The following is a 14,664-nucleotide window of genomic DNA, read 5'->3' as shown; positions in this document are numbered from 1 at the left end:
CTACTATCTCTCCTACTGTGCATGAGGAGGAATCCTCGTCACATACAACCACCCAGGAATTAAGCCACGTGGAATCATTGTTAGCTCTCTCATGTGACCACTTTCCACCTACACTACAATCACCAATATCAGTTACAACACAACTAGACACCTACATACACCCAAATCCCTTAGTCCAACAAACCACTGCACAATCCAACACCCAAAGCCGAACACCACAATCACCCATTGATATCATCAAGAACCATACAAGTGAAGCCCAAGACCCAAATGATACGCAACCATCTGCCCACCCACGTAACTCGATATTGCTCAACCAATACCTATCACCGCCAATATCAAATCCACCGCACCCATTAACCTATCTTGATCCACACCACACTAAAGTTTCATCATTACCTACCCTTCAAACTTTCACTAATACAAGCAACACTAAAATCACCCCTAACCCCAATAATGAATCGTCTTCCTTTAAACTTCCAACACATACGCACCACCTCCTTCACCAACACAAACCTACTCCATCACCCCATCTTCCTCAACTCACTAACCATGCAACTTCCAAGCCAACAACAACCACCTACACCAATCTACATCTCACAGTACCCTCCACCACTGACGTACCCACAGTCGTGGTTGGAGATGAGCTTACAGGAGCATGCACTCACGTTCACTATGGAGATCGACAACCAAGATGTGATAATCATGATACAAAATCCAGTGGACATTGCACAAATTGTAACAAAGGGGATGCGCATGGGAGTAGAACTATAAAATCAATATCTTTGGGCCATGCACCCACCGTCAACTCTTACGCATCATCACAACTGGACACCCCTTCCCCCATGCAACCACAACAACCCCAACCTTTCCTCCACTTTCCATACCAAACTCCACAAAACACACCGGAATTTCCCTTCTATCCACCACAGTTATCCCAACAAACCTTTGTCCCTTGGATTCAACAAAGATCATTGATCGCAACACCACCACCTCTGCATGCACAAGCCTCTTCCTACCACCCACTCGCACCACCAACCAGCCCCCCCTCACACCCGCTATCATACTCCATCAGAACTCGGAGCAGAAGCGCAACTAGAAGTGACTACAACAATGGAGGAGATACGAGAAACAAGACCAATCTTGTGCTTTCTAAATGGGAACAGAACTTACACGCTCAAAGAGCAGTTTGCAAGAAAAGTGATCATCGTCTTTTCTTAGGAGCTGCAAAGTTGCTCCCTCAATGCACGAACCACTCAAAATCCAACAATGGGCAAATATGCAATAGTCATGATTCCAGCGATGGCACCACCACAGGAGGAGACACTTTCCCCTCCCTCACCCAATAATTCATCCATGCAACTCATCATCTGGAATTGCAGAGGAGCCCAGTCACCGGACTTCAAAAGGAATTTTTGATCCTTGTTGAACTATCACAATCCACCATTGGTAGCACTATTGGAGACTCACCTCCAGGAACATGCAACCCTCAAAGACGAATTTGGCTTCACAAATTTGGCGCAGGCACCGGCAATGGGTACCAGTGGGGGTATTGCTTTACTGTGGAAGGAGGACATCATCCAACTAGACCAAGTTGCAGTCACACAACAGGAAATTCACTCGATTATCCAGGTACGGCCACACATTTATACTTGGCTTTTTTCGGTTATCTATGCAAAAAATGACATGCAATCTAGACATGCTTTATGGGGAAACGTAAGGCAGCTACATGATACTATTAAGCTACCTTGGCTAATGGGTGGGGATTTTAACGAAGTAACAAAAGTATCATAGAAATACGGAGGCCTCGCCCTAAATAATAATAGGTGTGACAAATTTATTCGTTGCTTGAACTATTACAACTTGGTAGACCTAGGTTATACTGGTAGTAAGTATACTTGGACCAACAAACGACACATCAGAAATTGAATTTTGGAACGACTGGATCGATTTGTAGCAAATTATGATTGGATTAACCTGTTTCCACAAGCCCTAGTACAACATCTACCTAGAACACACTCGGACCATTGTCCATTACTAATTCAACTAAATAAAAAATATGCCACTACAGAAAAAACTGTTTAGGTTTGAAACTATTTGGCAAAGTCATCCACAATTCCTTTCAATTATAAAAAGAAACTGGCTTAATAATAAACTCATTCTCCTCGATATAGAAGACTTCACAAAAGATGTTACAAGTTGGAATAAATCCACCTTTGGGAATATTTTTAGGAAAAAAAGAAAACTCCTAGCCAGGATAAAAGGAATTCAGTCCTCACATGCCTATCCTACGAGTTCCTTTTTACAACACCTAGAACATGACTTGATTGCCCAATTAAATGACATTTTAAAATTGGAAGAAGAATTCTGGAAATTAAAATCACATATGAATTGTCTCCAACAAGGCGACGCCAATACAAAATTTTTTCACCTAAAAACTATCAAGCGTCGTAGACGAAATCATATTACGGCCTTAAAAGATTCAGTGGGAAACTGGATATACGACCAACACACTCTCATTCGCCAAATTGAATAGTACTACCAAAACCTGTTTACTACTTCTCATACGGTCCATCCAAAATATTCCCAGGTCACCACACCTCAACACCTGAACAACTTATCGGACTTTATTTACTTCTTACCACCAGGAATTCTTCGAGCCGTTAAATCTTTTCAACCACTAAAAGCACCGGGACTGAATGGTTTACGTTCACTCTTCTACCAAAATTACTGGCTACACATTGCACCTTCTCTCGTATCTTTCTGCAAGGAAGCCTTTGAAAAATAACACATTCCGCTGGAAGTAAATAAAACATACCTATGTCTTGTCCCAAAAATACTCCACCCTACTTTGATCACGCAATATCGCCCTATTAGCCTTTGTAACACTCTCTACAAAATAATAACAAAAATTATTGTCCATCGTATAAAACCAATTCTTCAAACAATCATAAGTCCAGAACAATCTGCCTTCTTACAAAATCGTAGAGCTTCCGATAACACTATTATTGTTCAAGAAATCATCCACCATTTTAAAAAGAAAAAAGGGAAGCAAGGAGAATTCCTCTTAAAATTAGACTTAGAAAAGGCTTTTGATAAACTAGAATGAGGTTTCATCAGAGACACACTCATATACTTTAACTTTCCAGCAAATTTGATTAATTTAATTATGTCATGCATTACTTCTTCCACAGTCTCAACACTTATCACTGGCACCCCTACCCCTTTTTTCAGCCCCACTAGAGGAATCCGCCAAGGGGATCCTCTCTCACCCTATTTATTTATTTTATGCCTAGAAATGTTGACTAGGAAAATACATTAGATGTAGATTACAGACTATGGCATCTCATAAAACTCTCTACACACGGACTACAACTATCACACCTCTTCTTTGCCGATGATATCACCCTCATCTCTAAATAGAATACAAAGAGTGTTCACTCTATTATCGATACCCTCACACTCTTTACCAACACTATGGGCCAGACCATTAACTACACCAAATCAAAAGTCTTCTTCTCACACAATGTCACAACTGATGATAAAAACTTTGTTCTATCCTCCTTCAACATGAAGGAAGGCATGAACTTTAGAAAGTACCTAGGGTCTCCCATATTCGGTCAATGACCCACCAAGAAAGATTTTCAATTCCTCCCTGATAACGTTAAACATAGATTGGCATGTTGGAAAACTAATGTGCTATCCATGGCTGGCCGTACCACTCTCATCAAAGCCACCCTTAATTGTCTTCCAAATCACCTAATGCAATTAATACAAATTCCTAGTTATATAACTCAGCTACTAGAAAAATACCAAAGGGACTTCCTTTGGGGTACTACACCACAAAAAAGAAAACTCCATCTAATCAAATGGAAATCTATACAACCAGATAAACAACATGGCGGCCTGGGAATACCTAACTTAATTCATAAAAACCATGCACTACTTGGTACCCAAGCGTGGAGGTTATTTAACTCACCCCACTCACACTGGGCATCAATACTCTTAACTAAATACTTACCTCGTAGAAACTCTAGCAATATAACCCATACTTGGAAGGCTATCCAACAAGGATGGTCTTACTGCCAAGAGGGTCTTACATGGAACATCTCTAATGGTACTCATGTACAATTTTGGACGGAACCTGGATGGGGCCAAAAAAGATTATCCGGCAACTCATAGAAGGCCCATTACCACAACAACACTAAACTCCCACGGTTGCTAACTATACAACCCACAATACAATAAACATGGACCTCATTCCTTTTGAGTTCCCACCATAATTACGGAACTCATTAACAAATATTTACATACTTACCATAACAAATCCTACCTCTTTTGACAAAATAATCTGGGGTTTAAGCCCAACGGGGATGTTCACAGTAAAATCCTTATATCACAAATTACACAATTCACACTCCAACTCTTCCTTTAAATGGATTTGGGCATTGCCAACACCGCCAAAACTAAAACATATCATATGGCTTGTAAGCCACCATCGACTACCTACTGCGAGCTACCTTCATCATATCAATATCGCCACTACACCTATGTGTGGCATTTGCAATAGAGCCACAGAAAACATCGAACATCTTTTACTACATTGCCCCAACGCACAAATAGTTTGGCACAATCTAGGCCTTCATGCACACGTCCAGTTGCTACACAATTTCGTGGAAGGCCCTCTACAACGACTTTTCCAACTTATCACCACTCCACGACCACTTCCCCATAATCTCCCATCACAAATTCTAATCCCTTACGCACTTTGGCATGTATGGAAAAGTCGCAATCGAAGTATCTTTGACAAAACTAGAATACACCCTAATACCAACCATATAATAGCGGAGGCTACTGAATACACTTACCTAGTTAACCACGGTAAACGTACTCGTCAAGCTCTTTCCTCACTATCCATCAAATGGAACCCCAGCACAAGGATTCTATAAACTCAACTGCAATGGCGCCTACACACCATCTACAACAAAGCATGGCCTAGGAGGAGTCTTCAGAAATTGCGAAGGAAACTAGGTAATGGGCTATGCAGCTCGACGCAATGACGGCACTCCTACATCAATGGAACTCCATGCCTTACTTGAAGGACTGCGTATCGCTTTACAACATCGCCTGATGCCACACGTTGACTCCACAGAGGTAACTAATATGCTGCATAACCATAATCTTCATTACTTATCTATTCTTCATGAATGCAGGTCTCTCCTCCACCAGCTGGGTAATCCATGAGTTTCGTACACATACAGGGAGCTTAATCAGGTGGCAGACAAACTCGCAAAGCATGGAACAACTTTAGCTATGGGGAATACTACCACGATGTTTTTGAATCCTCCCACCTTCTTGTGGGCAGACCTGATGACTGACCATACGAGCACTCGGCAGCTGCGGCGCTCTTCAACTCATATGGACAATACTACAACTTTTTTTGAATTAAATTTACCACCAAATACTTGTACTAGTTCAACACAATACTGCTAGCCAGTTTTAGCACCTTTTTGTATCTTGGAGCCATCAAGGCCCACCACTCCCTGTAATGTGACTTAAGTTATTAATATAAGTATCCCGTTTGACCAAAAAAAAAGATATTATAAATAAAAGCTTAAAATTTTTCTCCCTACCGTTGTTCAGACATTCTCTAAAAATATCTTTAATTACAAAAATTGCAATTTAAGAGTGGTTTTTGTAAAGTTTCTAATCTGTGTAAATTTGGAGGAAATAAGAAAATTAAGAAATTTTCACAGTAAAATTAAAGGAGACTATTCACTATCAATGCGCTACGAAGCTCGTCAGTTCATAAACCAAGAACCGAGCAATTGGTCTGAAACAATTAGCCTAATAGCCCTCTAATGTAAGGCACACAATTTAGCCTAATTAGATGCAAATACTATAAAGCATGAAATAGTACTGAGCACTTGATCTTAAAACATAAACATTTCAACCTTGTTTGGTATCTGCATCCTTCTCAGAAAGTTCAAGGGATACCGGGCAATGGTCACTCCCATAGAAACCTATCATTGGAACAAGATATTAATCTTTAGATACTCAGGATAAAGCGCGGCAAAATAACATGCATGAAGAAGAAAACACACAGTTTAAGACAATAAAGCGAGCTGCATGAAAGATAAAATACATGTTTCCGATACATTAAAGACGCTAATATTAGTGAGACTTTAATTCCATTCCTACCAGATCATAGGTATGTATCACACAAGTTAAACTCCAAACAAAAGCTACTGGTTTATAGTAGGAAGGATGAGTCATGACAGTTTCTGGATTAGACCTAAACATGAAGAAGTAAAATCTGCTTAAATGTTATAATTATGGCGATCATAGAATATTAAATGTTTGGCAATTTCTTGGTAGCCATTAGGTTCATGTATAATTCATTTTGAGATTAACTTACCATCCAATTCGATCCCTCGTCCATGCATCTCACATGAAACAATCCTATCTTTCAATTTCTCAGACACAACAAAGTAATCTATTCTCATCCTTTTCCCACGATACCTGCAAGTAACAATAACATTATCATCAGGACCATCAAGCTCAACAACGGACAAAAAGCAAGAACAAATAACATGAAGTGGTAGAACAAACTAATCCTTTTACTTGAGCATGTTTCCACGGAAAGCACTTACGAGTACAGTACTCTAAAATAACTTACTTCCCAACAGGATTTCCCGACCACGAGAAGCCACATTCCATGTCCTTGTCCTTGTGAAGGAATCTATATGCATCCACTAGCTTTCCGCTGAGAAATAGGAATATCACATAACAGTACTCAACCAGTCAATGGAATGAGAATACATAGGTTTTACTCAACCGAAAATTAACTTGGAAGAGATAGATTCATGAGACTAAACATCTGCATCTTACGATTTCAAATTCCATATAATCTACTTCCTCATATTTCAGTTACTCGCTACTATTAAGTAGTTTGTTTTCTGAAACAAGTTTAAGTTTTTCCCAAGTGATCATTTCTTCTGAAAGTAATCTTGCATCAGCTTCATCACATAGCCACACAAGATATTGAACTACATTATGGAATCATGTGAGCTTCAAACATGCTTCTATCACTAAACATCATTTACATTTGATTCACATCAGCAGTTAGATTATAAATTCGTAAACAACACATCTAAAAGTTCGATATCTGTAAGAGACAGAGAAAGGAGATAGATACTAGTGAGCCACAAAGAAAACCAACAAGGAAAACGGAAGGGTGGAGAGCTAACGCAGACTTCCTTATCTAAGACAGGGTACTTAATTCGCTTGCTTCTAAAAATAAATGCAGAACACGTTGAGATCTTAGATCACAGAGCCAGATCTACTTCCGTGACAAGGAAAAAGTACTCAATTTGCTTGCATCTTTTCTGAATTGCAAAAACTCAAAGCTCCACCAGTTTCTGAACTCATTATCACCATGTTGCTTAACGTATTAAAATTACTCTCTCCAGCAAGTTATCGAATAGACTTCTAATTTGTTATCAAAACCATTCTTTGTTTAACATCTTCCGTAGATCCTCAAAAAGTATATCAAGTTGTTCGCAGATCCCTATTGCAACTTTGTCTGCAAACTTCAATGGAAAATCAAGGAACTGAAAGGCGCGCAGAGAGAGTACAGCACATGGTTCACAAATGCCTATTGCGAGAGTATTACAAAATTTGCAGAAGAAAATGAAAGTAAAAGAAAGGGATAGGTGAAAATGACTCCAGAAATAGCAGCTTACCACAAACTGGAACATGTGGCGCAATGGAGTTCTGTATTCTATCCAACTGGGTCCAATAGAAACCTCAAAGGCAGTAGTTTGTTTATTTCCTGTGAAGTTCTTTTCTTATTGTTTTTCTCTAATAGACTTCCACCAAATTCATCAGTCCTCCCCCCTGACCTCCACCCGGAATTGTATAGTTTTGAAATGTGAAAAATCTAAAGGCATCTGATGCCCTTGACCCTAATTTTAGTTAAGATGAAAATTTTCAAATATTTCTTGATAGAATGGTGACATTTGTTACACTGACTGGTAGTACTAAAAGAAGCATTAGTGATGTCTAGCATCAGCAAAAAGCGAAGAGGAGGAAATGAATGGCAGATTTATTGTTGCAGTTTCACAAAAATACCAACATAAAAGTGAATATATAGTCCCTAGGGATAACCGCTTTTCCATTATCGAATAAGTGGATTGATTGAAGCTATTAGTCGTTTCACATAGTATCGCAACAATAATAACTGACAACAGATCATTAGCTCATGTGGACAACCATATCTGACATCTATAAGCAATTCAGAAGTAGGAATTGATTTACGTACTCTTTTAATATGGCACCGAACCTCCTCCTCTCAGACAGGGTAAATCCAGGTTGACCACAATCCTGTATGATAACTTTAAGTCAGAATGTTAGGCATAAACACTAGATGACTGATGAATGCAACTTAAATTTTGTAATCCTGCTTCACTCTCATGCACGAGTTACTGGACTTTGTTTTCAACATACCCTATAAACTTTTATACAGCTTAGCAGGAGGAACAGCAAAGTAGGAAAGCAAATTCAGGAAACATAAGCAGATGTTGATTGTTGCCACAAAAAGCTCCACTTTGCCATAATCCAGAATGCAAAGTTTAGCAGAGCACCACGAAATAACAATAATTGTTAAGTAACTAACTGCCAAGCACCATCAGATTGCTTCTCTTCTTATAGAAAAACCCTTTTGGCGGTCTGTTGGTTTTTCAGTAAGCCTTCTATCTTGCAAACATTCTATCCATTCAAAATCATGGGTATTCATACCGAAGATTACAGCTTATATTTCTAGTGGTAATATTGTTTATACAGACAACTGAAAAGTATCAAATATTAGACAAGCAAGAAATTATCTTTTAGTGGAACTGCTAGTGATTATATTTTCGGGGAAAAAAAATAAGAGAGCTTTTTTATAAGAGCAATGGGTTTTAACTAGTCATTTTTCTTGAGTGAAAATGTTTTAGAGAATATGTTTTTCCTGCCAGAGATTCCTACAGGTCCGGCTTGATTCAACAATTGGATTATTGGTGTTATTGGGTTATTAGTCAGAAAGGGAGCCTTGGGGCAATGGTATAGTTGTCTCCATGTGACCTATAGGCCACGGGTTCTAGCCGTGGAAGCGGCCACGGGTTCGAGCCGTGGAAGCGGCCTACATCACACCCTTGGGGTGCGGCCCTTCTCCTGCACGCAGGATGCTTTGTGTACCGGGCTGCCCTTTATTGGGTTATTAGTCAGAGCACCCCATCTCCCAAAGTTACGGGATCATTTCGCCGAGTTCCTTTGACATGGTTCTCTTAAGCGCCCTAGCTTAACAACTCAGGAGCAAGGATTTACAACCAAACAGGGGAAAAGAATTTAGTCACATGCTTGAAGACATCAGACAGTCTTCAGGAGGAAAGGGGACAGAGAACCACCTGAATGATGAAGTCATGTAAGTATTTAATATATACAGTGTTGATTGACAATAAAGAATTATTGATGTCGTGATAACATATTACCTCTTTGTTTGGTGGAATATAACCATTGAGCTTGGCCGCACTGAAAAATTCTGGATGACTTACATCAATATCTTCATGACTGCAGGGAAGATTAAAGAAAAAAGTATCAGAGAAATTTCCTGAACAAATTTTGGAAATATGATATAGTGTCCGTTTTTACCGTGAAAAGTCAAAATTAATGAAACTGCAAGTGATCAGAAGCATTATGACTTGACACGAAACAACTCATCCTTTGGCGAAGACTCAAGGAGTATTGATGATAATTGTTAGCAAATCCAACAATCCTCACGTCTTCAAAGATAACATAAAGGGGAAAAAAAGAACATGAAAGGGAAAAAAACAGTAAAACAAAAAGACTTGTGTTTAAGTATGACAGGTGCATGAATAACACATAGTAAAGTGAAAAATAATATAAAAGTTAAACAGATTGTACCTTACATTAAGATCACCACACCAAATAAGAGGTTTATCTGAAGTTGCGAGAACAAACTCCAGCATTCTCTTATCCCATTTTCTTCTCCTCTGAAATGAAGATTCCTCTTCTTTCCACCCATTGTTTGGCACATATGTGTTTAATATTCGGAATGTCTCAAATTCAGCCAAAATAACTCGACCATCTGGTTCATGCTTAGAACCTAAGAATACAAACACTTGTCAAATTTTTTATTGGCTTTAGCCAGTTGGATCAAGCACACTATATGGCAAATAAGGGAAGTGAAGGAACGGGGGGAGAGACAGAGAGAAGCACTACAAGTCAAATTGCTGTCAGAGTCTCATTATGTTTAGAAGTATCTGAAAGATTTAGCTTATAGCTGCATGATTCCTGTTGGCCACACATTTTCAAGACTGGAGCTTGTTAGAAGTGAAGATGTCAGACTCGTAAGACACAAAACTAATAGAATCTTCTTTACCTTTAAGTAGTTCCAGATATAAACATGATAATGATCCTATATTGGAAAGCCTACAAGGAAGTAAAATGTAACCTGTGCCTCCTGCATTATTTGTAATTATCTTTTTTTTTTTTTTGTAAGGGTAAAGAAATAGAAAGTTATTATCACAAATATAGTATTACAACAAGTTGGCTAAGACGTCCTTGAAGTACATTTAAGCCACCAAATTCACCATGTGTGTAGAGACTAGGAACAGACTTCTGAAGCAAACTCCAATCAGACCTATACCCAATAAGTACACATCTCTTTATTAGCTAAATGGGAAAACCCTTATCAAGCAGCTGCACAATATAGTGTCATCCTTTAGCAGAAGGCAACCAAAGACCTGTGAATCTCTACAATTTTCAGCTTGTTTAGAAAGGTGGACTTGAAACTGCTTAGTTGGAAGTTCTCTCCAGCTAGAGAAACAAATCGCTATTGCTTCCAAGTTTCTTTTGCTTCTTCCTAAACCAGATCAAACATCATGATAGAAGGACTTCCACAGAATATGAAAGAATATCCCAGAAAATAACTTCTTGAACCAACAATTCACAAGCCGATCACATCAAAGTAGATATAAATTGTTTTCCTCCTCCACTAGTAATCACCACTCAATTGTTAGGAGGGTCAGGAGCACAAAAGGTGCTTCTCATAAAGAAAAAAAATGCTTCACTATTGTGTGAATCTCCTGGGACACCAAGAGCTGGTTGCGTTGTATTTAATGTACAAAACATAACTGCTGCATAATCTTCATCATGATTTTCCTTTTGAAAAAGTAATCATTTTAAAAATAATTATCTACTGATGGGTACCTGTTGCATCAAGTGAAAAGGAAACCTTTTTTGGTTGAAAACACTTTTTGATGAATAATGCAGTTCCAGCATATTTTGAGTCCGAAAGCGACCACCAAACATTATAATTTTTGAATGGTGGACTTGATAAGGCTCGTGTAACCACCTGCATGATGGGAAAATAAAACCAGTGAAGAAGTACTACTACCTCAGCATCACACAACAAGAAGTAAATAACAAATATTTTTCTCAATATCAACTAACAGAATCCTGTCTGCCACTTAAGTGTGGCAAACAAGGTGAAATGAAATTCTTTAAGGAAACTAAAAATTATGCATCGAATTTAGGATTATTTGAGATAGTGCGAGAGATATGTGCATCCAAATTACTTCAGTATCACGACCAGCAACAATTACCAGTTTTTCTTCACGTGAAGAGCTGGTATCATCTTTTAACTCTCTTGGGTTTTTAGGTGCGCCTTTGGAACCAGCTGCTGGCATTCTTACTTCCTACCACCAATGTGCGGTTAGATTGGCATTCCTGCCTATTATAAATAACACAAAATAACTTCCTCCAAGAATCATATGCTGAATTTTGGAATAAAGGTTCAAAAGTATATCTCAATAAATAAAAGAGAGGAAGCAATAAACAAAGAGAGTAAAAAGAAAGAAGCTACCTTGTCAGCAGCTAGCCTTAACAACAAATATGTATTATAGCATGAAATAAGGATGCAATAATCAAAATAAGAGGACAGCTAGAAACTTCATAAATTTATCTAATAGTGTGTACAATTCCAACATAAAATGATCTTTTCATTGCACTTCTTTTAACCTGTAAGTATCTGCTTTGTCAAAAAATGATACCCACAGTTTGAGATCTATAAGTTATGCTTCAAGCCATATCACCACTAAACAATAATATAGAGTACAATTATGAAAACACAAGTTCTTTGATCACATCCCCTGATGACAAGGACCAGCATGACATTCCCCTAGATTCAGATATAAGGACTACAATGATAACTATGCCTCAATCACATGTTAATGCCTCAATCACAAACTAGTTTAGATATAAAGGAGTAATCCAGAAATTAAAGCTGTCAAATTTCCTCTTTCTGGAGCAAATCAAGCAGTCAGTTAGTAAGAGAGCCACATGAATGTTGCTGGAATGACATCTTCTACAGAGCACCGGAGAGATGTACAAAGGGGGAAGAAGTAAAAGTAGGTATAAGAAACAAGTCAATTTTGTCAACTGGGTAGATGCCTCGACTGAATGGATTTCAAATATTCACGTCAGATTGAAATACATAGCATTACTCAATATGAATAAGAAAACAGGAAATTTCATCAATGCGTAACCATATTCATACAGACTAGTCCGAAATGCTTCAATTATTTTCTGCATTATCCATTTAAACGGGGGTTAAGAATAAAAGGCATCAACTAGACTGTCAAGGTTATCACTGAAACTGAATGTAAAAGTCGGGGACCAAAGCTGGGAAGAGGAACACATCTAAGTAAAGCATCAAAAGTCAAAAGTCAAAACTAAGGCTGGTGCAGTGATTATAGCATCAGGAAGGGGGTCAGTACATGTTATCGCAAGGTGAGTACCCCGACAAATGTTTTACTTAGTCACAGGACAAAGGAGAAGATGACGAAATCGACTGTATATGAACAAGAGCAAACCACCGGCCACTTATATGTTAGGAGTATATAGATCGTAGCAAGATAATCAGCAAAGGATACTTTCTGGGATGAATTTGCAGTCCATCTATTACTGATGTGACAGATCATAAAATTATCCGTCAAAAGATCCCACAGGGACTGTCTTCTCAAATTTCTACACTCTAGATTTCTTTCCTCTAGTTTTTGCTTCTTCCATGTGGAATCTTCTCAAGATCATTTAAATGCTCTTCCAGTGAGACGTAATCCTTCTATGTTTTAGTGTTTTTCAAACTTCAAGTCATAAAGCTATTTCCACCTTGTTTCCATCCAAATATCTTTCCTATCCTTTGTCCACTGTTGGACACTTTTTGGTAAAGGAATTACTCCATTTTATTGCAAATTAGGCATTGGAAAAATTCATTCCTGTTGGGATCAAACTGGGTCTGTTGATGTTGTTGTTAGGCATTGAAAAAATTCATTACCTAACAGAGTTCTTATGCATAATCTTACATGATTGAGTTTAAATCGACCTTATCCACTATTACCATGTTGTTAGCACCCTCATTACCCAAACTTGACGAAAAAAACTTCCTAAATTTCTCGGCTTTCTTGACGTATCAACAATAAAGTGTCCAAAAATAAAATATCCTTTTTTCTTTCTAAATGAAGATTCATGGACAAGTGCAACATAGAGAATCACATTGGCAAAGCAATTAGACCATTAATAAACACTTAGCAGCACAAAAATAAAGGCAAAATTGAAGAACCTGTATGGCAATGACATCAGGATCAAGAGTCTCAATAAACTTGGTGAACTCCGTCCAGTTATTCTTGATCCGAAGAAGAAAGCTATTGGCATTCCAAGTCAAGAATTTTGTTGGCTCATTCTTGTTCTCAGCAGCAGCAGCACTCTCAGAAATGGTTTCTGTTGTTTGTACACAATCTTTCTCTGAGGATGAGACAGAAGAAAGAGTGGGTTTTTTGAAAGATCCATCTTTTTCAATTGGTTGGAAAAATCTTTTCATCTTTTGTTGTACTCTTCTTGAGGGACAGTGAGCAGTGAACTCTGATTTCTTGTTGTCCCGTTTCTTGAAGAGGAATGAGTGCTTATAAAGGAGAGCTCGCAGTGACAGTTCTGCCCTTCAGCCTAAAAACGTTCGCGGGGAGCTACGAATCAATTAAATTTAGGAAATTCAATAAGCCTCGTGCCATTCTCTAGAATTGAAGCCTAATTTCTCAAATATAATATACAGGGTCAAATATACTCTTGTACTATAAGGAAATATTTAAATGTATCAATCGTTATGCTTTGAGTCCAAATATATTCATGTCATTATATTATTAGTTCGAATATAATTTTTTCCGTTAAGTTTGTTCAAAGTGGACATTCAATCTTACATGACACTAGCATTTGATGAGGTGGATGCCACATGGCTTGCCACCTCAGCGTCGCTATCCCATTTTACCCCTCCCTTCTATTTTTTTTCCACCACTAAAATTTCCTTCCCCTCTACCACTATTGCACCATTATCACTACCATGAAAAATATTGTATTTCAAATTTTAGTCTTTTATATATAGATTAGGGTCGCTGAGGTGGCATGGCACGTGGCATCCACCTCATCAAATATCAGTGCCACATAGGATTGGATGTCCACTTCGGACAAACTTATCAGAAGAGGGATATATCTAAACCAGTAGTATTATGGCAGGAATATATTTGGACCCAAAGTATAAAGAAAAGTATATTT

At 38.2% G+C, this 14,664-nt stretch overlaps 1 protein-coding gene across 1 annotated transcript; it reads right to left on the bottom strand.

Annotated features, from left to right (window-relative positions):
* On the bottom strand, window positions 5,647-14,015 carry LOC109223659 (DNA-(apurinic or apyrimidinic site) lyase). The gene is made up of 9 exons (XM_019388051.1): window positions 13,682-14,015; window positions 11,667-11,759; window positions 11,272-11,416; window positions 9,964-10,165; window positions 9,531-9,609; window positions 8,324-8,385; window positions 6,680-6,766; window positions 6,419-6,522; window positions 5,647-6,023 (listed from the first exon to the last, which is right to left on the bottom strand). Exons 1-9 carry the CDS (start codon window positions 13,937-13,939, stop codon window positions 5,950-5,952), a joined length of 1,104 nt encoding a protein of 367 aa, XP_019243596.1. The 5' UTR covers window positions 13,940-14,015; the 3' UTR covers window positions 5,647-5,949.

Source organism: Nicotiana attenuata, chromosome 3, assembly GCF_001879085.1.
Source record: "Nicotiana attenuata strain UT chromosome 3, NIATTr2, whole genome shotgun sequence".
Classification (NCBI taxonomy): domain Eukaryota; kingdom Viridiplantae; phylum Streptophyta; class Magnoliopsida; order Solanales; family Solanaceae; genus Nicotiana; species Nicotiana attenuata.
Note: the sequence above shows the minus strand (reverse complement) of the source record. Positions and strands in the feature narration are given on the sequence as shown.